Source organism: Urocampus carinirostris, chromosome 8 (genome assembly GCF_059441175.1).
Source record: "Urocampus carinirostris isolate Australia breed hairy pipefish chromosome 8, RoL_Ucar_1.0, whole genome shotgun sequence".
NCBI classification, from domain to species: Eukaryota; Metazoa; Chordata; class Actinopteri; order Syngnathiformes; family Syngnathidae; genus Urocampus; species Urocampus carinirostris.
The window spans coordinates 17,504,669-17,532,388 of NC_142356.1; the positions used below are offsets into that span (position 1 = coordinate 17,504,669).

Below are 27,720 nucleotides of genomic sequence, written 5' to 3' on the forward strand. Positions count from 1 at the left end.
GGCACTAAAGCATTTTTTAATCAAATAACTACATTGCAAATTTTAGAAATATCAAAAATGAAAGAGAAATATTTCTATGACGACTGTTTCAGAACAAAACCCAAAAGAATCTACTCAAAAAGCAGCAATGTAATGAAAACACCGATACTATTCACTACTACATTGTCAACTAGATTAGGAACTAAAATACCTTACATTGCACAATATTTTAAAAATAAACTCACTAATGTTAATTGTCTCTCATTGTCTATGTTGAAGGATTGACAGTTTTTCCTTTAGGAACAGTAACATGTTTACATTTTTGGTAGCTGCTCGTTGCTCTCTGACGGGTGAGCTTTTTTCATGTGTTATGTCAATTTGTCGTGTTGCTACAGGAGCAAACAAACGATACCTGGCATTGTCCTTTTCTATAGTTGAAAAAATGTACACTCCTTCCTGTTTGCCTCTGTCATTTCTAGATTCTGGTAGGTTTTGCAAAAAAATTTGGCACTCTCTCCAGCCTGCCAGGCAGGATGCAGCAACAGGCCAGGTAGGGAGATGTGCTAAAAGTGTGCCTGTAAATCACCCACATGGGCATAAATTCAGGATATCTACATAACGAAACGACACTCTGAGGAAATTGGTGGAGGAGTGAAGTATCGATTCCAAGACAAATCTCAATACGATCCAAGTACTTGCTTAGTATAAATAATATTAATATTTCGAACGGTCGCCCACCCTTACCTTAGGCAATAATCACCCTCAATGCTGCGGGATGAAACGTTCCTGTCGAAGCATGGAAACCTATGCTTCGACAGGAATGTTCAACAATGACAAGGGGTGATTCACTTATTTATCTTTTAGAAATGTATTGTTATTTTATACTGCAATCCCTAATTTATTATTTTAACCTGTGGTACTTTATCTTGTAAATGTTCTTGCACCATCAGAGTTGCATTTTTTTACTTTGTTGTACATTTCTTATGCTACAATGAAAATAAATTATAATATATTCTTCTATTGAAAGGATATTTTCTAATATATAGGTATAACATATTTGCTAGTTGTTCAAGTTCTACTTTTGTCTAAAGTTCCTACACAATTTCTCACACACTCAGTGTAATTAAAATCACATTTTGGTTCCTCTAAAACACAGGTGTCAAACAGGCGGCCAGCGGGCCAGATCAGGCCCGCTAAGGGATTTAATCTGGCCTGCGAGACAACACTCAAGAGAAAAACGAGCTGCAGGTTAAAATATGTCCACTGATGTTGCCAAAGCCAGGTGCCTTGAACAAAGACACTGTACTTGTATTTCTTTCTCTGTCTCACTCTCTCTCTTTTCCACCCTTTTTCTCCCACTCTCTTTCTCTGTCTTTCACTCTCTATGTCTCTCTTTTTTCACTTCCTTTGTTGCTCTTTGTCTCTTTCTCTCTCTGTGTCTTTTTAACTTCTTTTGCTCTAACTTCCTTTTTTCCTTTTCTCTCTTTTCTCCTCCTCTCTTCCTACCCTTCACGATTTCTTTTCTCCTTTCTCTCCTTCTGTCTTTCTATTTCTCTTTGGATTTCTTTCTTCCTCTCCCTTTCTTTCCCCCTCTCTCACGACTTCTCTTTTTATCTCTTTTGTTTCTCACGCTCTCTCCCTCTCTCACCTTTTTTCTTTCTTTGTCCCATCCTCTCTCCTTTTCCCTCCCTCTTTCTCTTATTACTTTATATCTCTTTTTCTTACAAGTCCGGCCCCCGACAGAATGTTTGTTCTATCGTGTGCCCCCCGAGTTAAAATGATTTTGACACCCCTGCTCTAAAATTTATTTTAATATGAAACAAACTGTATACGTTTTATAACCACTACTAAACTAAATTGATGTATTTTGTGTACTTTCGGTGATACGTATTTGAGTTTGCGCATGCGTCAAAATTCGGGATTCCACGAGACCACGAAATGACCATTTCAAGTTGGAACCAACTCACGTGATGCTCCTTTCAGCCAATAGGAGAGCTTCACTCAGATTCCGGATCAAAAAGCCGAAGACAAGAGAGGAAGCTAAACATTTATCATTAATAATTTGCGACAAAATGCCTCCGGTATGTTTGGAAAGACATCTTAACGGTTTTTCGTCGCCACGGAGTAACCAAATGGCGTCTTTTGTGCGGAAATGACAAGTTTTAGTTATAAGGAAGTTTATGCCGACAACTTCATTTCTTCCCCCCTTCATCACCTTGCGTGGAAAAATGGGGGCTGGCGCCCTGACCATCTGTGTGAGTAGAATATACTGTTTTTAAAATCTTTCAAGTCATCTTTTGTGATTTAACGTTGTGGAGTTTTCTTAACGTCGTTGTTTTGTTGTAATGATGCGTAATGTCGTTCCAAACAGCGTTCCCAAATTACCTTTTCCGCTCCCTAAAAAATGTCCATACTGCGGTGCTTAAAAAATTACATCATCGACCAGGGATGAGAAAATGACTATGCTAAAACGCATTTTCTCATTTATGTTTTTTTGTCCCTTAAGACGCCTTCTGTGACATCAGTTTAAAGGAGGGCCATTTGCACATCATTTTCTTGTTGTGGATACCTTGAAAAGTTTGCAGTCAGTGATCGTCTAAACCAGGGGTAGGGAAACTATGGCTCGGGAGCCATATATGGCTCTTTTCATGAGTACGTATGGCTCCGAAATAAAATGTAACTATTGCACATCTCTCTGTGGCGTTCCAAAGTCATGTGATTTTATCCTGATTTTGGTCCATATAAAGCCGAAGCAACTTAATGCAGAAGTTTGATAAGAAACCATTTAAACTGATAAATAAAAACGCTGGCAAACGACTTTGATTCGGTGAGCAGTACAGGTGGACGGATCCCTGCACACAGCTCAAGGCACTTCCTTCTCTCTCTCTCTCTCTCGCTCTGTGCAGTCTACACCGAAAGTGAATATGATGATATGCTTATCGTTTGCAGTAATTTGTGACATTTTTACAAAAGAACTTTGCATGCACATTGTTTTGAAACCGTTAAGGACAAATTTCATGGAAAAAAAATTGCCTCAACACTATTAACTGAAGGTGGAAGACAAATTGTAAATGGGATATTTACATTGATTTGGGACACAGGATTTGGCATTATCATTTCATACATTTGATTAAATCATCCAATGTCACACAGTGAAATAAAATGTGCTTGAAGAATTAGCTTTTGTCTAGAGAGCGTGTTTGGCAGTTTTTTCAATTTTGTCTGAAAATTTATGATGTGGCTCTCTCAATTTCTGTTTAATTTTATTTTTGCTTTTATGGCTCTTTGGGTCAAAAAGGTTCCTGACCCCTGGTCTAAACGCTCCAGAAGATATTGCGATTTCAGTCAGAAACCTGATTATGTCAGTGGTTTGAATCAGAAACCAGAAGAAAGTAATATGGAAACTGTGCTAGAACGACACAAGGAAGGAATGGATGGACATTTTTTAAAGACATTGTTGAGCTTGTTACTTTAAAAAAGTAATTAGTGTTAGTTACTCACTACTCCTTCCCTGAGTTAGTTACTTAAACACTCTACAGTGTAAGTAACTAGTCATCAGGGAAGGTAACTATCAGTTAAAAAAATAAGTTGTATGTCAAATAATTTTAAGTTTTCTGAGCAAATACGAAACGCCGCGATGACGACTTTGCTGGAGTTTACTTGTAGAGATGGGAATTCCGAGTGTTTTTAGAGCAGTGTTATTCAACTAGTGTGCCGGGGCACACTAATGTGCCGTGAGACCTTGTCTAGTGTGCCACAGGAAATTGCCCAATTTATTATTTTATTCTTGTTTTAATAGTATTTAAATAAAACACAGGTTTTTGCCATTAATCATCCAACTGTAACATTCGCCCACACTGGTAGGTGGCAGCATTTACTTTCTTTTTGTAAAGTATTTCACAGAACATGAGACGGAACATGTACAAATATTTATTAACCAACAAAAAATAATGAAATGAATGTAATAAAGTAAAAATCACAATTTAAATATCTTGATAATCTCCCCCAAAAACATTGAAAAAGGGTTAGAATGTATTAAATCATGTTTTGTATTCCTAGAAAATCATTTTTAATCATTTTTAGTTTTTTTTTTCTAAAAAAAGACAAGTTAAGTCATGTTTATTTGGATAGCTCTTAATCACAAAGAGTCTCAAAGGGCTGCACAGACCACAGATTATTGCAAACAAGAGACTATTATTACACCATCCCCGGATCTAAAATCGACATGAAGGCAAGGAAAAACTCAAAAACCTCAACATGAGGAAAACAGCATAAAATGTTGTTAAACTTGAAAACTTGTGTATCATATAATACAATCCCAAATCACAGCAAAATTATCAACCAGAATGAATAAGTTGGTTTACCTCCTGACCCACGGTGACCACAAATGATGATAAAATTGTTAATGTTAACTGTACAGTACTTTATTTACACAGCCCTTTACAACAGTCCTTTCAGTGTACCAAAGTGCTTATACCTATATTTTATACTGTCATTTTGTCAACATGATAATTTAAGTAAAAAATCATCAACATGAAACTGATACTGACAATTCATCACATTTTCTACAGATGGTGCGCCTCAAATTTTTTTTATGAAAATAAGTGTGCCTTGTGTCAAAAAAGGTTGAAAAACACTGTTTTAGAGAACTGTTTATTTTCGGCTCGGCTCACTAAAAATATGTGACTGTTTTGGGTCCCAAACTGCTCTTCGTTTAAGTTTTTGTTACTTTAAATATACACTTCTTATTGTGAATGCACAAACAAAAAATCCATCTGACATATTTATGGCCAGCACATAAGCAGTGACTCATGATTGCATATTTGCAATTATTTTTGTCATAGGCTTAATGTTTTTGCCAATTTGGCAACCGCTCAAATTAAGGGAAATCATAATCAACAGGTAACACACTTTTTGTAGAATGATTTCAGTACCGGCATTTACTCTTTGCAGAGTACCCATATACATGATTCAAATTGAATCTTTTCTTCCGGCGCCGTCACGAATGGCAGCCACTCCAGCAGCTCCCGTGTTATTTTCGATTGTTCTCAGCTCAGGGATGCTGCTGGAAATGTGAATTTCCCTTCGGGGATGAACAAAGTATCTATCTATCTATCTATCTATATGGATTCATTTAAAAAAAAAAAAAACTGAATGAAAAACAAATACGGAACAAAAACATATTTTCTTGATGGTTACACTTTCTGTTTGCAACTGCTTTTTCAGAAACCTTCACAAGTACCCAAATGGTAATAATATTCCATTGTCTGTATTTGTTGTATTTAGTACAATGGACCTTCGTTTATCACAGGGGTTACGTTCCAAAAAGAACCCGTGTTAGGCGTTATCTGTGAAGTAGCTTTTTTTCCACTATTATTGGTCAATTATTTACGACATTACACAATGAAACAAAATGACCAAAAAAAACCCCCAAAAAAACGATTTACCGGCTTGGGCATTTGTTCAACAAATTAAAGTACCATATAAACCCCGTTCCCTACAAAAAATACATTTCTGTCCAACAATTATTTTTTATAATCGGGTAGAGAAGAAGTTGAAAGTGTTTAGATATTAGAATGCAGAACACAATGCACAGTGAAAATCAGTTGAAACCTGTGAGAAGTGAACTGGGTGATGGAGAGGGTTAGCTGTATTGACACCAGAATGAATGCTCTATAATCCTCTCCAATAATGGAGTTTATTGCAGAAGTGTGGAGTGTTACTATAGCATCTGTCATTGTCAAAGCCCAATTGGTGACATATGTTGGGAGATAGGGGGGCAAAGGGGACTTAAATTGACTCTGAGTGAGCCATAAGCCACTGTTGCAACCCACCGCAAGGGTCCGGTCACCTGTATTTAGTTAGAAAAAAAAAACTTGATAGATTCTAAAGCAGTCCGCACACTTTTCATGTTTCTTCATTAATTTTAGTTTATCATTTTTGTTGTTTAAGAAGTGTTTTATTTTTTTTTTCCAATACACCCCCAATTAGAATTATGTCTTTGTCGTTTGCTATCTCAATTCAGCTATAAAAGTAATAACTCACATTAGCCACACCTGACAGAACAAGCAGAACGTTTTCGTTGTTGTCAAGACGCATTTTGATTTTACACTTATTTCAGAGGTTAACTTGTTCTTGCACCTTTCCTTAGCTTTCATCTCATTCAGGTACATATTATGTACGTATCCAGGCTTTTCTATTTACAATCAAAGAGAAAACATTGAAAAGTAAACACTTCGTAGCTCAAATTTCCCAAAGGTTTTAGGAACCTGTGGATTTTTAAAATGGCATTGTGCTGTGATGTTTTCTGTTATATCCTTTTGGATCTAGCCACATGCTATACACAAAGCATGCTATGTACAGTATTTGGACGAATACACATACATTATAATTCAAATTCTTTGACTTATCATAAACCTGGTGTATTTCAATGCATTTCCCTGGATTTCGGTATTTTTCTCTTTAGTGGTGGGGAGTCAAGTGTATGCAAAGTAAAAATTTTGCTGACTGGCGCCAAAGTCCAAATATAATAATACTAATAATAAAATTATCAAAAGTTTTACCTTTTAAACCACCGATTGCAGCCCTCCTGAAGCTGGTATTGCACACCGTGGTGCATCACGCATGCAACAAATTATTTTGTTTTGCTTTGCAGAAACCTCTGCAAAGCAATGCAAAAGAATTGTGTTGTTGCAAAATCAAATGTCGTGAACTTCAATCGCGTGTGTGCCTCTTGGCACAGCCAAAGTACTTGTGGGCGTCTTCACCCTGCACTGCTTTAAAAGATAAGCAACTAATTGATTGGTGGGAAAGAAATATCTGAATAATACCCTTGGGAAAGGTAAACGATTCAAATACCAATTTGTTCCACTCTCAACTATTATTGGTCAGCTGTTTGAATCTGAGTGGATCATGACATCTTTGGCAAAATGTATATAGGGGGCCGACTCAGGGGGCAGGGTCGAAAGGAAATTGTCAGCCTATGAAGCACGTCATTTGGTTACAGAGGGAAAAAAAATTTCTTCTGACACTTTGAACTATTCTGATTAGGATTTTGAACGTGATTGCTTGGCGGAAGGGGTTACAAACATAAGAGGTTTCTGATGACGATGAACCGGGTGAAAAAAAAAAAAAGAAATATGTACAGTATGTGTTGGGATCAGTCTGATTCCACTGAACATTTTGAGGAGGTTGGAAGTCCAAAAACTTTCATAAATGGTTGAGTTATAAGACTTTAAGTTTATGTCCAAATAATGCACACTGACATACATTGTTTCACCCACGAGGTGTAAAGGTAATGTCCGTAACTTTAAAAGAAATCTACTTGCTGATTCCTATTTTGGTTGAAATCATCTTTGCACCCTCTGTCAAGCTGCCTGTATGATGGATGCACATACATGTCTCTTAAACAAGCTGGAATAAAAGTTTTTTTTTGTTTTTTGTTTAATCTTTTTGGGGCGTTCGGTTCGGACTGTTCTTGAAACGTTTTTTTCTTACTCTAATAATTTTCATTCTCGAACAAATGAAAACAACCAGCACGTGTGTGAAATCACTCTCCTCCCCGCCATCCCTATGCCTCATTTTGTTAAGCCTAATGAGCCAAGTGGCACTCATGATACACATAGGTGTGGTAATAAAAAAATGAAAATATGTAAAGGCTCTTTGAACTGGGCATTGTTAACACATACTCAATAGAGCAAATATTTATTTGTAAACTTTTTAAGGACACCTAAAACTATGCACCACACCTTTTAATATTACTTTGAAAATCAATAGATAATATATAAGAACATATGAAATGTATATTCAAGGAAACGCATAAGTGAATAAAGTATTTGATCAGACAATTTATGATCTTTAAATTTAAAGACTTTACATGTAGAATAGCAAGTCATGCAAGAAGCATGAGTTCCAAGTTGTAGTTGACAATGGCAAAATGTATTTTGCTGAGAAGTCATTACTGTCCTAATATTAACTAGCGTAAAAGACGTGCTTCTGAAATGTTTTTGCACACTAGCGCAAATTGTGACAAAAAAAGCACTATAAAAGCTCCTTAAGTGTTCCTGTGTAGATGCTAATGGGTCAAGAAATGCCTGTTTGAAGGGATTTTTATTTTCAATGTGCAACTAAAGAGTTTTTAATGCATTTTGAATTAGTTCACATTTCGTCAGGTTGCACTGTGAATACTCGTGAACCTCTTATAAAACATTCAGCCTCTTCTGCACACTTTCAACATCTTTCAACTCTCTCGAGGACTCATAAGTGCATGTGTGAGTAGCACATTTAATGTGTTGCATGGTAACCAGATATCTGTCGTAGCAACGCTCACTGCTTGGTTCGCCCGGATCTCCTCTTACCACCATGCGGGCTCAACATGGCCAAGGCCAGCTTCTTCTTCCTTTTCTTCTTTACCAAGCGCCAATCTCTGTGCAGCACAACGAGGCGGCGGTGCAGGTGAAGGAGAACATGAAGAAGATGGTTCAGATGCCCATGCTGAAAACACGCACTGTGGCGGCCAAGCACAGCAAGTTGTTCGGGGCCCCCCTCCTTGAGCTGCAGGAGAGGGGCCTGATGCAGGATGGGGTCCCCATAGTGGTACGCAGGATGGTGGATCACCTGCGCAAAAATGGTGAGGCAAAAAACACACCACCACATGTATTTTATATTGAAATAGTCTTCACGATATAGAACGTCCTTTTTAAACTGACCCCAAGTGCTACGGTCTTCACTGATCATTAGTTATTTACTTGTTATTTCTTTACACCTCGATTCACTACGAGTACTTAATAAAAGTCAACCAATGAAAGCGTGATATAAAAACAGATTTTTAAAATAATGTAAACCAGTCGCTTTTTTCACTTGAAATTGTCAAATTTAATTAACTAATGATGTACTCACATATAGATAGCTCTTGTAGACAACCCCACTCTAAAATATTTGAATACTTTACTTCGCTATCTCATTATTTCACACTTTAATAATTTCTAATTCACCCTATTGTTACTTGTTGTTTGGGATTTGGTCCCAATAAGCTGTTTTTTGAGTGGAGATAAAAACATAATAATCTGCTTTGTATTTGTACAACAGGTAGCATGGTAGTAGGGATGCATGATAGTACTTATTTTTAAAAGTATCCCGATACTCTACTTTTGAGTAATCTTTAATTTTGATAATTCCACCAATAATGAATGCAACTTTTTCCCTCCAACCAAATCTGGCTCATAATTTTAAAAAATACACCCATACAGTATATTTTTGTTTAGAATTGCATGAAATTAATGTATAGTTGTATTCATTTAATTATTTGTTTTTAAATTTAATTTAAAGTAGCCCCTAGAGGCCAGCCAATATGAGTAAAAGCTACTCCTGCGAGGACTAATACCATAAAATAATCCTGCTATCAGACACTAATACCTGGTATTGGTACATGCTCATCTATAGTAAAGATAGCTTAGAAAAGTGGAATCTAACTTTGCAGGTTTTTCATGTTTTAATAGAGGAGAAAACATTATTATAATAAATAAAAGCGGTATTAGAAAATCATATCTTCCTTAACTGTATTCTTTCATTTATTGGTGATGGGGGTATATGTAAAGGGTCACAAGTGAAAAGTGAAAAATCACTGTCTTAAAAAATATATATATATATTGCTCAGAGACCAACAAAAATTGAGCAGGTTTTTTGGCTTCTGTTTTTTTTATTGCTTTCCTTATTTATTGTCGTCACCACTGAAAAGAGTCATGATAAAATCATTATTTTTCCCTAGCAATTGTCCGCTCACAATCTGCCAAATGCTTTGGACGTGTGCACATTCACAATCAATTAGAGTACAGTAGGTAAGCAACCTACAACATTCAAAGGAATGTTGTATGGCACTGTACTCTAAGTCTGACAAATAAATAAATGCCAGTAAATAAAACATTATTAATTGTGGCTTTCTTTCAGCACTGCATCAGGAAGGCTTGTTCAGGGTGAATGGAAGCGTGCGCGCTGTGGAGACCCTTCATCAGCACTTTGAAAGTAATGAAGATGCAGAAATCGGCAGTGACACAGACACGTGTACAGTGGCCAGCCTACTCAAAAGATACCTAAGGGACCTCCCCCAAGGCCTGGTGGAACCTGCTGTCCAAAAAGCACTGGTGCATCACTACCAAGGTAATTTTTACATTTCCTTGTTGTCACTGACAACAAGACTATGGAAAATCTGATGGCAAGCAATCTGCATCAAAACCTTATCATGTGGAGTAACATGCCGTTAAAACATCACTAGGCACATTTGTCATTCTAGCGAAAAAATGGTATCAGTTGTTGAGATACAAGAACGAATTCGGTGCAACATTACAATGTTGACTTTTGTCTTATTTGAGAAAAATAATAAAAGAAAAATAACTGCTTTCATGCTACTTTCAAAAATGGGTGTAGAGAAGCAAAAGAAAAACAAGCACATCCGTTTTGTTATGCTATAGACCCGCGGTGCGTTCAAAGACCACAGGAGGAAGGGGTCCTAGGACTCATCCATTAATGTGATTTGTGTATTTACAGAGTTTGGTGAGGAAGGTTCCTGCTCGAGCTTGAAGGAGCATCTGGAGCAGTTGAGTGATGTCCACCAAAGCCTGCTGCGCTATCTGTGTCACTTCCTTACAGTGGTGGAGAGCAACCACCAGGAGAATCGGATGAATGCTCACAATCTTGCCACGGTGTTTGGACCCAACGTCTTCCAGTGAGTGTAAAAAAATAAAGAAGACCTGGAACTGTAATGTGTGCAGTAAGTTCTTTTTGGAACAGTTATTTGTAGACAATATTGGAACTAAGGCCGTTAATAAAACTAATCTTTTATTATTTTTTTTGATAGAATTCGCATGTATGGATAATTATTTTCGAAGAAAAACTTAAAAATTGTTTTTCCTTATCATTAAAAGTCATGCAAAAAATGTCTCAAGCGTCATGGATGTTTAGCCAGTAGGTGTCACTGTTGCCTCTCAGGCTTGTCATTTTTAAGTCCTGCATACACAATGGCTGTTTATCTCGGTGCGTTCAGGCCTGTTAAATGATAAGTCCAAGTGTCTACTATAATCTGAATGTACTTTAGCATTCCAGGTATTACACGAAGTTCTAGTGTACTGTATACCTGATTTTTCTTTAGAGACACATAATTATTAATTTATTCCGTTGTACTGTTTTATTCTTTTGTATACTAAAAAGGAGCACCCACCATAACACAAGAACTGCTTTGCAGATTATATCAATTGCATACTCTTATCAATCATTTCATGTCCTTTTGTGGTGGTATTACATGATTTGGAACCCTTATTAATAATGATTATTGATCAGTGGGCTGCTGAACGTGTTTAAAGGGACAGGGTGTATTATTTATCGCATCCTAGTTGTTCACTTATTTACAAAAACAATATTGATTTGAGTAATAAGCAAAAATACAAAATATCATACATACATACATACATTCTTTTTAAATACTCGTGAGTTGACAAATCTGTATTTATTTTAAACAAACATGAGGCTCACTAGAGGGAACTAACATGAGTGTCTGCCATTTTGCTGCTACTGGTACCCCCAAAACTCTGACAAGCTGGGCAAAAAATTGAGAAGAAATTTGTCCTGTTTGGTCACTTTGAGTCTTCATAGTTTGTATTCTTGCTTGTGCTTTCCATCACTTGTTTTAGGTTGTACTACTCAATACAGTGACATCTAGTGGTCAAATATTACAGAGTGTCTATTTAAATTGTATTGTTTTGAAATTAACAGTCTACAAGCTGAATTAAAACCTAATGGATTGAATTACTGCGCCACATCTCGTCAGTCGGCTCCAATTGACACTGACACTGAGTCACTCCACAATAGTCAATAGTGTGTCAATGCTTGATATACTTATGGGTTTTTTTTCTTGTGGTCTAGCGTTTCACCTGGGTTTGAGGCCCTCAAGGAGCAGAACATTTGCAACAAAATACTGGTCCGACTCATTCAGAATTACACGAGTGTGTTTGAGCAGAATAAAGAAAAAAACGACGCCATCCCTGTCAAGGTATGTGAAGTTTTTTTCTTTTTTGATGAGTGCAGTGCTGTGGATGTTGTTTGATCTCAGTGCTTCTCCAAGCATCAGACCTGCTACGTCATTAGTGGCTTATTTACCCAGCAGGGCGGTTATTTGACAGCTACTTGCACAACCACAGACTTGGGATCAATTGCTTTATTGATTGAAGGAGATGGACATCTTGTCGCAGGTTGCCTGCCTCTTACATTGATCGTTTGGTTTGGCTGGCAGGAAACAACTAGAGGAAAACATCCTCCTTAAAAACATCTGTCTAAGTAGAGTGAAAAACACTGAAATCTCTGATTCTCAAAAGTTGGAATGCAAACATCTGCTAGTGCAGGGGTCGGAAACCTTTAAAATAAAAAAAAATAAGTTTTCATTGTCTTATGCACAGTAAAGAAACACGTTTCCCTGCACAATGAAGTTCTTACTTTGCTATCCACACAGGTGCCAGCTTAAAAAAAATAGAAACTATATACATGTAAACATAAAAGAATATTACTAATACAAAAAAGATAAAAAATACAAGTTTAACTTAAGATGAGTTAAGGCAATTTTTTTACCCAAAGAGCCATAAAAGCAAAAATATTTTGACTTTTCTTCTGTTTTTTCCTCACTAAAGAGCCACACCATATATTTTAAGACAGAAATTCTTCAAAACCGCCAAACCTGCTTTTCAGGCAAAAGTTAATTCTTTTGAACATTTTTTTTTACTGTGTGATGTTTGAGGAGTTGATAAAGTAAAAAATAATAATAATGCCAGAGCCTGTGTCCCTTATGGATATAAATATACCACTTAAATATCGTCTCCTTCCCACTGTTACAAGTTTGTTGAGGCTCCTTTTTACTGTGATTTATGTCCTAAATAATTGTTTTGAAAAAAGGTGAGAGCAAAGTTCTTATGTAAAAATGTTACATAATACTGCAAACGAGGATACCAACGTATTTACCTTCAGTGCATAACGGCACTGGGCAAGGAGGAGGAGTAGTGCAACCTAAAACAAGTGATGGAAAGCACAAATTGCTCTTGGTGCTTTGCCAGAGCCTATGGGTGTTTAAAGTTTGTAATGTGGCTCTTCATCATAAAGTGTCTGCATAGATTGTTTCATGAGCTTCTATTTAAAAGATTATTTGGCAATTTACAGCTAAATCAGGGTTTGTTGATGTGACACCTTGACTGTACACTGTAGTCAAAATGGTGTCGCATCTATACTGGACTTAACCCATGTCTCGGCTTCGCACCTGTGACAATTGGCTTCACATGTAACTATACATTAAGTAATTGCGTCTGTGACCAAAGGTGTGGTTTGAGTTTTGCCCCTCTGTGCAATTGAGTTTGACACCCCTGCTCTAGTGGAACAGTCACTTGTATTATTAATGTAAAACTTTCATTTTTTATTTCAATGACATTTACTCTTATCTTTGTTTCCAAACACTATTAGATTTATTTTTGAACTTGTTAGAAGTCCATTTTATAATTTGAAATATTTGTTCCTGGTAAAATGATCGGACATAGAGCTTTTTTCCTACCTTTTGGTGAAAAACGTAATTCACTATTCAATACTTAAGTTTAGTTTTTCTGACATGCATATGTGGGGAGTTTTTCAACTTTTTGGGGCTTTTATTTCAACTTTGTTTTATTTATTTTTTGGGGGCTTTGGAATATTTCTTGTCGTTTCCTACTTCAACTTTACGTTAAAGAAATAAGTTACTATAAGTAGTGAGTGCGCCACCCTCCTGCTGTAAGTTTTTACTCAATGGATAGCTTTATCTTTTTACTGTTGCAGAGTTCCTTATAAGAAGGACATGAATTGCAAAAGGATGCATCTCTTTTACACTTTTGGTGATTTTGATTGATGCGCAGGTGCATGACATCAGTGAAACGTGACTTCGACTGCAAGCATGACCATCTGTTGCCACTTTAACTTTTAGGGAAACCCTCAGTCCTCCTAGATGGATTTAAAAACGTGTGCACACCCAAAAACATCCATTAAGTCTGTTTAGGCTGTCTCCACCTCAGTCTGGCAAACTCACAACTGCACATATGATACAATCCTGTGTTATGTTCGGATTTTTGGTTTACCTGTAATTCTAGTTCCTCCTCTCCGCCCTCTTCTTTCATTAGTTAGTACAGCAGAAAAAGTTTTGCTCACTCCATTCTAATGATTGCCATTCAAAAAATGGTTACAAAACATTTGATTATGAAATGATTATGAAATATGATTAAATAAATTATTTTTCTATAACACTATCTGATACAAATTACAAAGTAGCTCTGTCACCTAATAAGTGTTCCACAACGATTGTTTGAATTATTGGAGAACAATTAAAGAGGAAATGTTTAATTAGTGTTTTTCCATTCAATGCCTGCGTTAGTCTTGCAGGATGAATTGTGTGTTACCCGGAAGGCTTTAGATTTGTTGTTTGGTCCCGACATCCCCAGGTACGTGCGCCCTCAAATTCCTCTACATAGGCCCTTTTAACACCGACCATGTGACGCTGGCGGCACGATTAGCGTGACGTTGGCAGACCTGTTTATGGAAAAGCTGTTTTTCTGCATGCGCCCGCGGCTTTGCAGATGTTATCAGCTGACTGTGGCGGGAGAAGGTTATTCTCACAGACCCGTGTGTCAAATTTTAACTTTAAAATGAAGATCAATTTAATGAAATATTGATTAATTGAACATCTTCATTATTTTAAATTGTTTAATAACATGGTAACAAATTTTGTTTTGAAAAATCAAGAATATGGAGTCAAAGATCTGAATTGAAATACTCAAGTGCAAAATTAAGATATAAATAATGTTTCAATAAAGAAATACATCAATTATCTTTGAAATGCATAGAATTTATATCTGTGAATTACATGGAAATATTTTTTTTTTCGGAATTACTGTTACTACAATTTGGAAATGCATTCCTCTTTTTCCCCCATAAAGGTTGGACATAATGATGAAGACTCTCCTTGTGAAATCAAATCGGGCACCCATGAGAGGCCTAAGAAAAAAAAGGTAAAATCATCAATTTAGGATATACAGTGCATCCGGAAAGTATTCACAGCGCTTCACTTTTTCCACATTTTGTCATGTTACAGCATCATGCTGTCGGGATGTTTTTCAGCAGCTGGAACTGGCAGACTAGTCAGGATAGAAGGAAACATGAATGCAGCAATATATAGAGATATCCTGGATGAAACCCCGTGAATGTCCTGGAGTGGCCCAGCCTGAGTCCAGACTTGAATCCGATTGAACATCTCTGGAGAGATCTGAAAAGGGCTGTGCACAAAGATCTCCCATCCAACTTGATTGAGCTTGAGACTTATTGCAAAGAAGAATGGGCAAAACTGCCTAAAGATAGGTGTGCTAAACTTGTGGGATCATATTCAAAAAGACTTGAGGCTGTATTTGCTGCCAAAGGTGGATCAACAAAGTATTAAGCAAAGGCTGTGAATACTTATGTAAATGTAATTTCTTAGTTTTCTATTTTTAATAAATTCAAAAAAAGTAAAAAAAAAAAAAAAAAAAAAAACTTTTTCACATTGTCATAATGGAGTATTTTTGTGTAGAATTTTGAGATAAGAGATTAAATTAATACAATTTGGAATGAGGCTGTAACATAACAAAATGTGGAAAAAGTGAAGCGCTGTGAATACTTTCCGGATGCACTGTACCACATTTTAATAAGGGCTAGGTATTTCCTTCATTGTCATTTGAAGTTTTTATTTCTGCAATGCTGCCCATAAACACATATCAGTCAATCGGGTTTGATTGGATTATAGTTACATGATTGATGTAAGTGTTCAATACTAGGAAGCTAAACAAAAAGGGAAAAAAAGAAACTTACTGGCTCTAGACACCATATGATGAGTGAGAATAGCTTTGACACTTAAGGATCCTTCCATTTAGCTTGGATTTTAGATAACTTAACTAGAAAAGGTTTTCTATTCTTATGACTAGACGGGGCCACAATTTTCCATTACTACCAGCGATACCTGATACCTATTATCAAAGACAATTTCTTTCTTCAATGTGTCATAATAATTGAATTGCATTCAATCTTCTTGTGGCTGCGTTGCAATCAGGAAATGTCAATTTTATGGACTTTTAATGAAGAATGTTACATAGGGTCTTTTATAAAATTCTGTTGTTCCTTATCGACGTTATTGGTAAAATTTCCGGTTAATCAGCCTTACTATATATAGGGTAGGCTTTGATTGACTAATCACCTAAAACAATCCGTTATTGGTATTTATATGTATATATATATTCAAACTCGTATCACATTTTAGTATGAGCCAAAAAAGGCAATGATAGTTGGATCTCAGTAATGCCCGTGTTTAACCCCATTAATGATTGATCATTAACATAGGCCATAAATTCAAAGTATAACAAGCAAGGTCAAATACATGCCTGAGAGATTTTCAGGTAATAAAAAAAAAAATCCTCATGTTGTTGCTGTTTGAGAATGGCACGGACATGCATGTTCGCACACACACTCACGTGCATCAGTGCCAAAGCTCTAGACGTTTTCTGAATTACAAATCACCTTTATAGGGAAAATGTCCTTAATTTGATTAAGTTGTTTTTACTAGGTTTAATATTGTACTTCCTCATCTGGTGGCTTGATTGTTTATCAACTGGAGTATGTATGCAGTATTAGTTTTCAAGACTGGACAAAAGTAAGGAAAAAGGGGCTCCTTCTGGTATATCTTTGGTGTGACGTGACCCATTCACCACTCTACCAATTGTTAGGCAAAACGGGGCTTAGAAAAAATGAATAAAGTAAACTTAGGATTTACCACCCAAAATGATGTAAGAATAATTTCTGACTACATGCAACAAATGTTTTATTGATCCGTATAATCCTAAACATACATTCATATTTTTTAAATGGAGAAAAGTAAAACATAACAAAATGACATCATTTTGGAGTCACGTTATTCTTTCATTGATCTAAAAAGTAATGGGAAACGATTTTCTTTATCGAAAATAAAACAAACCGCAAATACTTTTTTTCACCATGTATAGATCCACGACAGGGATGTCTTCATACATGACGGAAATATGACATTTGACAATATACACCTATAAGCATTATCAGAAGTCCTGTAGTGCCTGTAGATGGTCAATCGATTTCTGTGAAAGACATTGTGAAAAATCAATATTGCAGACAGGAAGAATTGGATTCAAGTAACAGGTCAAGCTGAAGCGTCAGCAGCACTAATTACAAAAATTCAGCCATTAGGTGACTTAAATGGTGTCGATGGGGGCCTTTTAACGAGGTCTTGAATGGAAATGGCCCTGCTGATTATTGGGTTTGAGCCGAACCCATTATATTAAGCGGTCACACTTCTGACGTTAGCGGTGACATCAGAAAAGTGATTTGTGGCTAAGTCTTACAACAGGGTGTACGGTTTCCAAAGCTTGATTTGATCTTCCTGCCGCTGATGATGCAGAGGGGTCTGTGCCGTAGGGTTGCCGTAGTCAGATTAAGATTCTTTTCCTACAACACCATTGGCGAATCGCTGCAACTTTATCCGCTCCGGTTCAGCATGGTAAACCAAATATCAATTGCAGCTCTCCCTAAACACACATTTTAATGCATCTTGTGTGTGATTGTACGTGTGTTTGTGTGGTGTGTGCCTTTGCTGTATAGGATGGGGAGTGCACAAATGTCAAAGACACAACTTTGCCCTCACATGATTACTCGCCTTGCCTCATCACGTTTCTTTTTTCTTTTCTTGTGGTCGTTAAACAGGTGAAGACTGCCAAGATAGATGAAAGTGGCCTGCAAGAGGCGACCTGCATCCCAATGTCGCGACCCTGCGGCCAGGGAGGCCTTGGAGTTCCAATTCTTTTGCCTCTGAGGAGCACCAGTCCCGTCCATGTCACAGAAAAGACTCACAGGAACACCCCTATCCCTGTGTGTCTCCATGACAACCTGGATGACAGGTAAGAGGGAACACAACGTTTAAAAAACCCACAATATTCCATTATTTTTTTATTTTTTTTCAAATTTGTATTATCTAGAAAAAAACATGATGATTCAACATTACAAGGTTACCCCTGTGCTTTATAGGACTAGTGGGTCACCAATCTTATCCTTTGAAAATTATTTAGGATTTTGCACCAGGTAAGAATCTATGATATTGCCCACTTCGTAATGGCATTGTGTAATTGGCTGTGCTCTTACACGGTAAAAGGAACAAATGAAAGTGGCATGAAAATGCTAGTTTGTTGTGTGTTATACTGTATACTCACCTTTAAGAGGCGGGCCGGAATGGGTGGTGCTAAGTTAAAACTTAAGTTGACGCTCAAAATAAAGATGAAAGAAATCAGTGGATTTTCATTTTTCTAGGAGACACTGGCAGGAAACCTTCAGATAAGAAAATGTCATTTCCCGTTCTGAAGCCCTCCCCTGAAGCCCCACTTTGTTTTTTGTAACCTTAAAGATTTAATATAATGATGTAATAGTAGAAATAAGCACAACAGTGCACAATTAATAGTCAAAAAAAGGAACTGGCATCCTACGAAATCTCAATTACATAAGTCCAATATCAAAAACGAAATAAACTTTCAGGTGGCTAACAACGTCAGCAAGGAAAGTAGTCGCGTTGCGTCGTAAGTGGGATTCTGCATGCTGTGTTTTCTTTAAAAAAAAATTGTGTGCCTCAAAAATTGTATTCCTTTCCCATCGGCAATAACATTTAAACATTTTTAAATTTCTTATTTAAATAATTTGACTCTTGTAAAAAAAGTCATAACTAAAATGAACATGAATCATCTGATCGTGCATGTAGTGAATAATTTAAATCATTTTAAGAATTATTTTCTACCAATATTAGATTAATATTTCATTGGATTTGATTCGAACAATCTCTAAAAGAAATACTAAACATCTGAAAATCTACCATGATATACAATTTTGCCTTTTTAAGTTTGTTTTTCTTCTTGTTTTACTTTAAAAAAAGTTCAAGATACATCAATAATAAATTAAATCATTTTCTGCTCTTTTTCACAGATTAACATAATTGCTGCTAAAATGAATTTAAAATTTGAAGCACTGTATATAAGAACAGCGTTTTATTTGTAAGGGACTCAGTGGCACTTTCGCCAGTCTAATTATGCACTCCATTTCACCCTTCTTTCAGATGGAATTAATGAACAATCAATAACACATACTCAATGTGATTGTTTGATTCAAAGAATCAGTCAATCGATTATTACTAAGTAGCCGTTCGTTTTACGTGCCTTTTGACTTCTTTATGTTGTTAAAATACGAAAACCACAACATTTAGACCAAGTGTAAAGTGAAGCATAATTTTTCTGGTCTAATCATGCACTCCATTTTGCACTTCTTTCAGATGGAATTAGTGAACAATAAATATCACACGATCAATATGATCCCTTGACTCAAAGAATCAGTCAGTCGATCATTACGGCATAGCTATTCCTTTTACATGACTTTTGACTTTATTATGTAGCTAAAATACAACTATTACAATCTTAATGTAATTTGACGCACCACAACAAACCTGGATGTTTAGCCTTGACTGTGTGGGGCAGGGAGGTGAAAGGTGAATGTTTGACAGCAATCAGGAATCTAAAGCTAGAGCCCCATGACCTTGAGCCTGAGGCATGCACACAAGCCTATTATAAGCACCTGTAACTGAAACCGTGTCAGTACCTTTCACACAGGACTGCAACACTGTCGAAGGGCTGCTTTGATGGCCTGTGTCAAAGAGGCCATTCATTCATTTAAAAGTATAAATCATATCAATATTCCACATTATCTTTTGTGTTAAAATGTATTAAATAATGTGGGAGACTTGATAACATAACAAAAAATAGCCCAGTTGCTATAGTTGTCATAGATACTGGTAAGGCCAAAATTTCTTAGAAATGTGACAAAATAAAACACACGAGTAACGTAAAGGTGCATTTTACCATTAGCTATGGGACATTGTTCTGTTCTAACTCTGGGAATCAAGTGGTGGTTATTCATAGATTCCTTGATCTTTTGCATAGTTGTTGTCCACAATCTCAATTACTAGCAAAAAAAAAATCACTGTTGCCTGACTCTGCTCTTTATAAGTGTTAAGCGAATTGATTTTTCTCAGAACTTGCGTGAATTACTGTCAGTAAATGGGATCAGAATGGCCTATGGTAAATTCTATGAAGACACCCTTACATGTTTATTATGATGCCTTTAGTGGGCCAAAATAAATTTTGAAAACCCCATAGAACAGATAAGTACCTCTGCTTCTGTCTCTGAGTGCACCCTAGCGTCTTTCTAAGCACAAATACAACATGACAGATCTAAAACGTACACATTGAAGCAAAGCAATAAAATGTCATTTGAGTGATTTTACTGAAGCTGCACAGTGAGGCATCCAAGGCAAGGTATCCACTACACTTCAACCTGGGCCTTTATGACTATCATGTAGCTTGGAATCACATTTTAATAGTGTGTCAGCATCAAATTTTGGGGCTTTTTACCAAAGTCCAAATTAAAAATTCATGGGAATTTGTGTGGTGGGGGTTGTTCTCCACCTTATTTTCCATAGATTACCATAGAGATGGTGTTGACACGTCTTATCCCTCCATTAGTGTAGGTATTCTCAACTTCTTAATATACTGTACATACACTATTTAAAGAGTCAAAATAGCATCACATGGAAGGCAGCAGTAAATCCTCAACGTAGACCCTGACATTCCCCTTGTCAGATTGTTTTCGGGGATGAGGGGTAGAATATGGCCCAAAGAATCCAGTAAATACGGCCACACTGTACGGAAAAAAATAATAATCGCATTAATAAAAGTATACCTGGTAATTGTGGAGGATGCATTGAGCTTGCAACATGCACATTTGCACAGATGGACCCCCCACGTGTTATGTAGACATGCTAACCACAAATCATTGTATGTCTGTAAAAGTCGGTAAAATTGCTCAGTCTATTCCTCTTTTTCAGCAAGTTTAAGCTGGCCAAGAACTTTTATCCTGATGCCATTATTGTTAAAAAAAAAAAAATTGGGGGGTACGTGATACATCTAGTATTCATAACGGCTCACTTTTATTTTCCTTAGCCATATGTGAGATTCAGCTGGTCAGTGTGTGAGGGATTCTCCGAATTTACAATGTGCTAGACTCTAGGAATAAGCCCCGTTCAGGGACTGGTCAAGTTCAATATGTGACTCAAAGCCTCATGAATTCCCCATTAGCAACTTAATGGATTGTGGAAGACAATATGAATGGCCTATACGCACGGCTACCTTCTTTTTTGTGTCAAATAAGTTCCTTGCTGGTCTCACTTCCACCTGAAATATGACACTACCTTCACTGGCCAACATAGCAGCATCATGTGAAGCTATCGTGCTCCCCCAGTGGCATACTGGCTTTTGTGTGTAAGTTCACTCGTGCAAGGGAAGGCCCTTATGCAACGGGTGTATTCTCAGAAGCATCTTGGGAGCCCAGAGGCAGTCAGGAACGTTGCGATGAGGTGCAAAAGTGAGTGGTGATGGTGTCGCTGGCAGATGGTCAGGGCAAAAATCATCAATCTTCCATTTGAGTGAGCCACAGATGTTTTTAAAAAGAAAATCATATTTACATCAATCCTTAAATTCCCTTTTTTATTAACCTAGCCCAAATTAGCTGCTTAAATTGGCCACAAATACCTGTTTTTCCCATAGAACTTTGTGTGACCCCAGTGGGTTGATAGTCATGGGGGGTCTATGCTTTACCGGAAGAAAAGGTTGTACATTTTGAATTCAAACTCCTTGATCTGGTGCATTTTTAGTGCCAAACCATCAAGCGAGATATATGAAGAGTGGGTACCTTTGGAAACAATTTAATCATAAATACATGAGTAACAAAAGGCAAACAAACAAGTCACACTCACAACAAATGGTAAACAAGACAGGAAAAATTGTCATTGTTTTATAATTAGACTAAAAAGAACCATTTTTTTCCCAAAGCCGATGCTGTGTTATTTAAAGGTATCGTATCGGGGAGTAATCAAAGCAAGATCTTCCATAATAAAAGTCTGATGCAGAGGCTTTGCTGGACTATCATTTTGCAAAGTCCGAGGACTGTTGGGAGTTATGTGGGCATCCAAGAAGAAAGCAATTAAATCAGCAAGTGAAGCCGCAGAGAGAGCCACTAGGTGGCTGTGGCTTAAAAGGGCAGATGCGTGGACTGGTACTGGGACGCAAGCCGAGGCGTGATCAACCTCTGCTGGGTCACCTGGGCGAGAGTATAAGATGTTGCGAGACCCGAAACACTCGATGAACCCAGGATACATCACTAAAGATGCATCCCAGTTGCATCCAGGTGATGTTTCTTTCATCTCCCATCTCATCTCATTAGCCGCACCGCTTATCCTCATTAGGGTCACGGGGGGGCTGGAGCCCATCCCAGCCATCTCCGGGCAGTGGGCAGGGGACACCCTGAACTGGTTGCCAGCCAATCGCAGGGCACACAGGGACAGAACTCATTCGCTCATTCACACCTAGGGACAATTTGGACCGGCCAATTCACCTGAAATGCATGTTTTTGGAACGTGGGAGGAAACCGGAGTGCCCGGAGGAAACCCACGCAAGCACGGGGAGAACATACAAACTCCGCACAGGAAGTCTGGAGCTGGATTTGAACCCACGACAGGTTCCCATGACATGAACTGTGCCGCAAAAGCGCTAACCACTGCGCCGCAGTGCTGCCCATGTTTCTCTCAAGTAAATGTAAATAAATTACAATATTATATATCAGTACCTCTTTTTTTGTGATTGCTGCTATGAAAGGATGCCGTCTTTGATGGTTTACAGGAGGCTATTATAATTTATGAGCTACAGTTGGGGCCTGTGTCCACCACAGCATTTTCATTCTCTGAGCACATTTCTCCAATTGGTTGCAAAAGCAGCGCCCTGTTTTTTACGCTCTGTTAAAAACGCTGGCAATGTGACGAAGCGCTGGGAAGGTTTTCTGCGTGGAACCTCAGCACTTAACCTGTTTTTCTAGTCGCCGAGAGTTGAAAAGTGTTCAAAAGGTGGAAAACGCAACACTCATCAATGTTACATTTTACCCAGCCGTCCAATCACAGTGTAGGGGGGGCGGGACAAACACCACAACAAGCACTTGGGGTGGGGCCGACTCACAGCACAAATACACATCATAGCATTTCCGGTAATTTATATATTGAGAAATCCTTTAGGTTATATGATTAACCTAGCATTTATAAACATTTAGAAATATTATTTTTTAATATTACAAACATAAAAGACTGGCGGGACCAATTGAACCCTGGCGGCCTGCCAGAATCTTCCTATATATGGGGAACACTGCATTAAGTTTATTTTAAGAAAGTTGAGATATTTAACCTGAAGTTTCGTAAACAGAATACCCTATTTTCCGCACTATAAGGCGCACCTAAAAGTCTTAATTTTTTTCAAAAGCTGACCATGCGCCTTATAATACAGTGCGCCTTATATATGGCTCAATATTAAATCGCAAGGTCTCGCAACTTACGCAACAGCCGCCTACTCGATTGTCCCCCGAACGTGGAGTAGTCCGCGGTGTATGCTGGGATTTATATACCGGCGTTTCATTGGCTAACCAATGTGTCAATCATCATTTGAATCGATCGCTATTAGTTGAAGTTATTCGGAGCCTCTGATTGGCTAGAGGGCCAAAACAAACCCTGCAATTGGCCGAAAAAGATGTGTCAATCATCCGTTAAATCGATCACTATTGGCCGAAGTTATTCGGAGCTTCGGATTGGCTAGAGGGCCAAATCAAACCCTGCAATTGGCCGAAAAAGATGTGTCAATCATCCGTTAAATCGATCGCTATTGGCTGAAGTTATTCGGAGCCTCGGATAGGCTAGAGGGCCAAAACAAACCCTGCAATTGGCCGAAAAAGATGACTGAATAGCAAGCTTGCTAAACTACGCCATAAAGAAACATGTTTCATTAGTCTGTATTTGTAAATATTTTACTCTCCTGGATTTACTACACTCACGGTTGCCACGGTTGCCATGGTTGCGTATCATTATTGAACGTGAGAACTTAGGTGAGCTATGCGGCTTTATATTTTCCCGGTATCTTGTTTTAGAACGATCTTGATGTTGCTGTGATGAGTTGAGTGAATTAAACTCAATTCCAAGTGTTTATTGTCATATGCACAGTAAAGTTGCGAGCGAAAAAGAAAATGGAAACTAAGGAATGGTTGGCATTTCTTGAACCCCGAGACTTTAACCTTCAGAATGATATTTGGAACGATGCATTTGAGTGACATCGTACGGACACCGCATCCGCCCGTGTCTACGACACGTATTTGCTTCTTTGCAAGCTTTGGGAATGTTAAGGGGGTAATCAGTTTGACTGAATCATCTGCCTGTTTTGTCGACGTTCCCATTGTAGCGCCTTATAATCCGGTGCGCCTTAGCTATGGAAGATATAGGACCAAAAACTATTTCTTGGGGGTGCGCCCTATAACCCGGTGCGCCCTATAGTGCGGAAAATACGGTATTTAAAATTATGTGAACATCCAAGATTAATTAGTCATCAACCAATGCAACGGGTCATTTTCGTAACAATAAAAATATATTTTAGGTTCTCCCTTGAACATAACGTACATGTTTTTGTAAAACTCAACCTCTTTGCTGAATCTAACATACTTGTTTTTGTAAAAATTGAAGACAACTTTGCCTTGAGTGAATCCATAAACATGTTTTCAGTCCATTTTAACAGTTGTGTTTTGATAAACAAGAAATAATTAAGCATCTTTGCTGAAGCTAAAGAACAAAATACGAGGAACAGTCAATGACTTGTCCTTGGTAGTTTTCCGTTCGTCTTGGAATGACAAATGTGTTTCTCTGGAGCCCCACAAAGCTCGTTGTTATCCCTAGAGTAAGGTAGTAGGTAAGCTGGATTTTCACTATTTTGCAATGCACGGCAGCAGCCAGAGCTAATATTTAATACGCTTGCCAGACTGTAAAAACACCAGGGTGGAACACTAGTGTCTCAAAACAAAAATTTAAAGGGGGGAAAAAAAAGTCAAACTTTAAGGAATGTCTTTAACACCTTGTGTGGTTTATGAAGACCTTTCAGGTTCACTGAACTTTAGCCCATTTTGCTCTCCGCAGAACTGGAAACCTAAATCCTTTGTTTTGAACAATATATGTGCTGCCCCCCTGCCCCTTACAGGAAGAGACATGGTGGCCAGTCACGTACCAAAAACAAATCAGCATAACAAGCAAATAAATCTATTTGCAAAAAACAAAATGAACAATCTTTCCCTCATTCCTATTTCTTTCCCAAAAGACTCTTTATCTGAACATTGATTTTCTATGTCCTGCTCCTAATTAAATTTGCTACATTGACATTAGAATTGGCCATCGTGCCAGGGCAGTTTAGGTTTCCCTAGAAACTAAAATGCTGTAGATAATAGTACAATTGTTATGATTACCGTATTTTCCGCACTATAAGGCGCACCTAAAAGTCTTATTTTTTTCAAAAGCTGACCATGCCCCTTATAATACAGTGCGCCTTATATATGGATCAATATTAAGTCGCAAAGTCTTGCAACTAATGAAAGCAGCTGCCGACTAGATTTTCCCCCGAACGCGAAGTAGTCCGCGGTGTATGCTGGGATTTATATACCGGCGTTTCATTGGCTAACCAATGTGTCAATCATCATTTGAATCCATCACTATTGGCTAAAGTTATTCGGAGGTAAAGGGGGCGGATCCTTTTTATCATTTACAGGCTCGCATAGGCTAAAGGGGAAAACAAACCTTGCAATTGGCCGAAAAAGATGAATGTGAATAGCATGTTGGGTTGACGGCATAGAGAAAACAGTATTTTACTTTTCTGTACTCATCTCCCATCTCATCTCGTATTTGTAAATATTTTACTCTCCTGGATTTACTACACTCGCATAAGAGGACCATGGTTGCACATTATTATTGAACACAATGACTTCGGTGAGCTACTCCGGCTATATATTTTCCCAGTATCTTGTTTCAGAGTGATATCGATGTTTCTGTGATGGGTCTTTTTTTAAATTACCGTATTTTCCGCACTATAAGGCGCACCGGGTTATAGGGCGCACCCCGAAAAAAATAGTTTTTGGTCCTATTTTTGACATACATAAGACGCACCGGATTATAAGGCGCTACAATGGGAACGTCAACAAAACAGTCAGATAGTTCAGTCAAACTTATTACCCCCTTAATATTCCGAAAGCTTGCAAAGACGCAAATACGCGTCGAGAACACGTGTGGATGCGGTGTCCGTACGATGTCACTCAAATGCATCGTTCCATCATTCAGAAGGTTAAAGTCTTGGGATTCAAGAAATGCCAACCATTCCTTAGTTTCTATTTTCTTTTTCGCTCGCAACTTTACTGTATATATGACAATAAACACTTGGAATTGAGTTTAATTTAAAAATAGACACTCCATTTCATCCATTATCTGCACCGCTTATCACAGAAACATCGAGTTGAGTCTGAAACAAGATACAGGGATAATATATATAGCCAGAGTAGCTCACCGAAGTCGTTGTGTTCATAAAAATATGCAGCCAAGGTCCTCTTATATCCGTGAGTTTAGTAAATCCAGGAGAATAAAATATTTTCAAATACAAAATAGTAAAAAAATGCTTTCTGTATGCCGTCAGCCACGTGCTATACGCATTCATCTTGCAGGCTTTGTTTTGCCGTTCAAGCCAATGCCAGCCTGTAAATGATAAAAAGGATCCTCCCCTTGACCTCCGAATAACTTTAGCCAATAGTGATCCATTCAAATGATGATTGACACATTGGTTAGCCAATGAAACGCCGGTAAATAAATCCCAGCATACACCGCGGACTTCTTGGCGTTCGGGGGAAAATCTAGTCGGCGGCTGCAAGTTAGTTAATTAATTAAAATTTTTTTAATTTTGTTCCATAAATAAGGCGCACTGTATTATAAGGCGCATGGTCAGCTTTTGAAAAAAAATAAAGGCTTTTAGGTGCGCCTTATAGTGCGGAAAATACGGTAAACTCAATTCCAAAGTTGCGAGCGAAAAATAAAATAGAAATTAAGGAATGGTTGGCATTTCTTGAATCCCAAGACTTTAACCTTCCGAATTATATTTGGAACAATGCATTTGAGTGACGTACGGAGACCGCATCCGCACGTGTCTACGACACGTATTTGCTTCTTTGCAAGCTTTCGGAATGTTAAGGGGGTAATAAGTTTGACTGACCTATCTGACTGTTTTGTCGACGTTCCCATTGTAGCGCTTTATAATCCGGTGCGCCTTATGTATGGAAGATATAGGACCAAAAACTATTTTTTTGGGGGTGCGCCCTATAACCCGGTGCGCCCTATAGTGCGGAAAATACGGTAGTAATGATTCTACATATTTTTGAATGTGAATACAAAGTAATGTGGAATAAAATGATTACAATACTTTATGCACTATAAGGCACACCGAATTATAAGGCGCACACACACTAAAAGTAGCAAGGGCTATACAAATAAACATGACTTGACTTTTTTTACATACGGTGCACTGGCCTATTAGGCGTATGGAATGAAAACTAGTATGAGCTATTGTGTTTGTTTGTTCTTAGCCAATGCGCATTATATACACTTACTGTATACATGAGTGCAATGTTTAATAATTTGTCACTGATAAAAAAGGCAACAGG

At 37.7% G+C, this 27,720-nt stretch overlaps 1 protein-coding gene across 2 annotated transcripts in view; it reads left to right on the plus strand.

The window, feature by feature from the left end:
- Window positions 1–1,980: 1,980 nt before the first annotated feature.
- Window positions 1,981–27,720, plus strand: part of fam13a (family with sequence similarity 13 member A) — a 64,013-nt gene continuing 38,273 nt past the window's right edge. Inside the window, exons 1-7 of one of the 2 annotated variants that reach the window (XM_088341809.1) lie at window positions 1,981–2,234; window positions 8,413–8,608; window positions 9,925–10,134; window positions 10,522–10,699; window positions 11,893–12,019; window positions 14,967–15,038; window positions 17,785–17,978. In XM_088341809.1, coding sequence (XP_088197935.1) covers window positions 2,160–2,234; window positions 8,413–8,608; window positions 9,925–10,134; window positions 10,522–10,699; window positions 11,893–12,019; window positions 14,967–15,038; window positions 17,785–17,978 — 1,052 coding nt within the window. In that variant the 5' untranslated portion in view covers window positions 1,981–2,159. The remainder of the gene's footprint in view (window positions 2,235–8,412; window positions 8,609–9,924; window positions 10,135–10,521; window positions 10,700–11,892; window positions 12,020–14,966; window positions 15,039–17,784; window positions 17,979–27,720) is intronic. The other variant, XM_088341808.1, reaches the window with a different exon arrangement.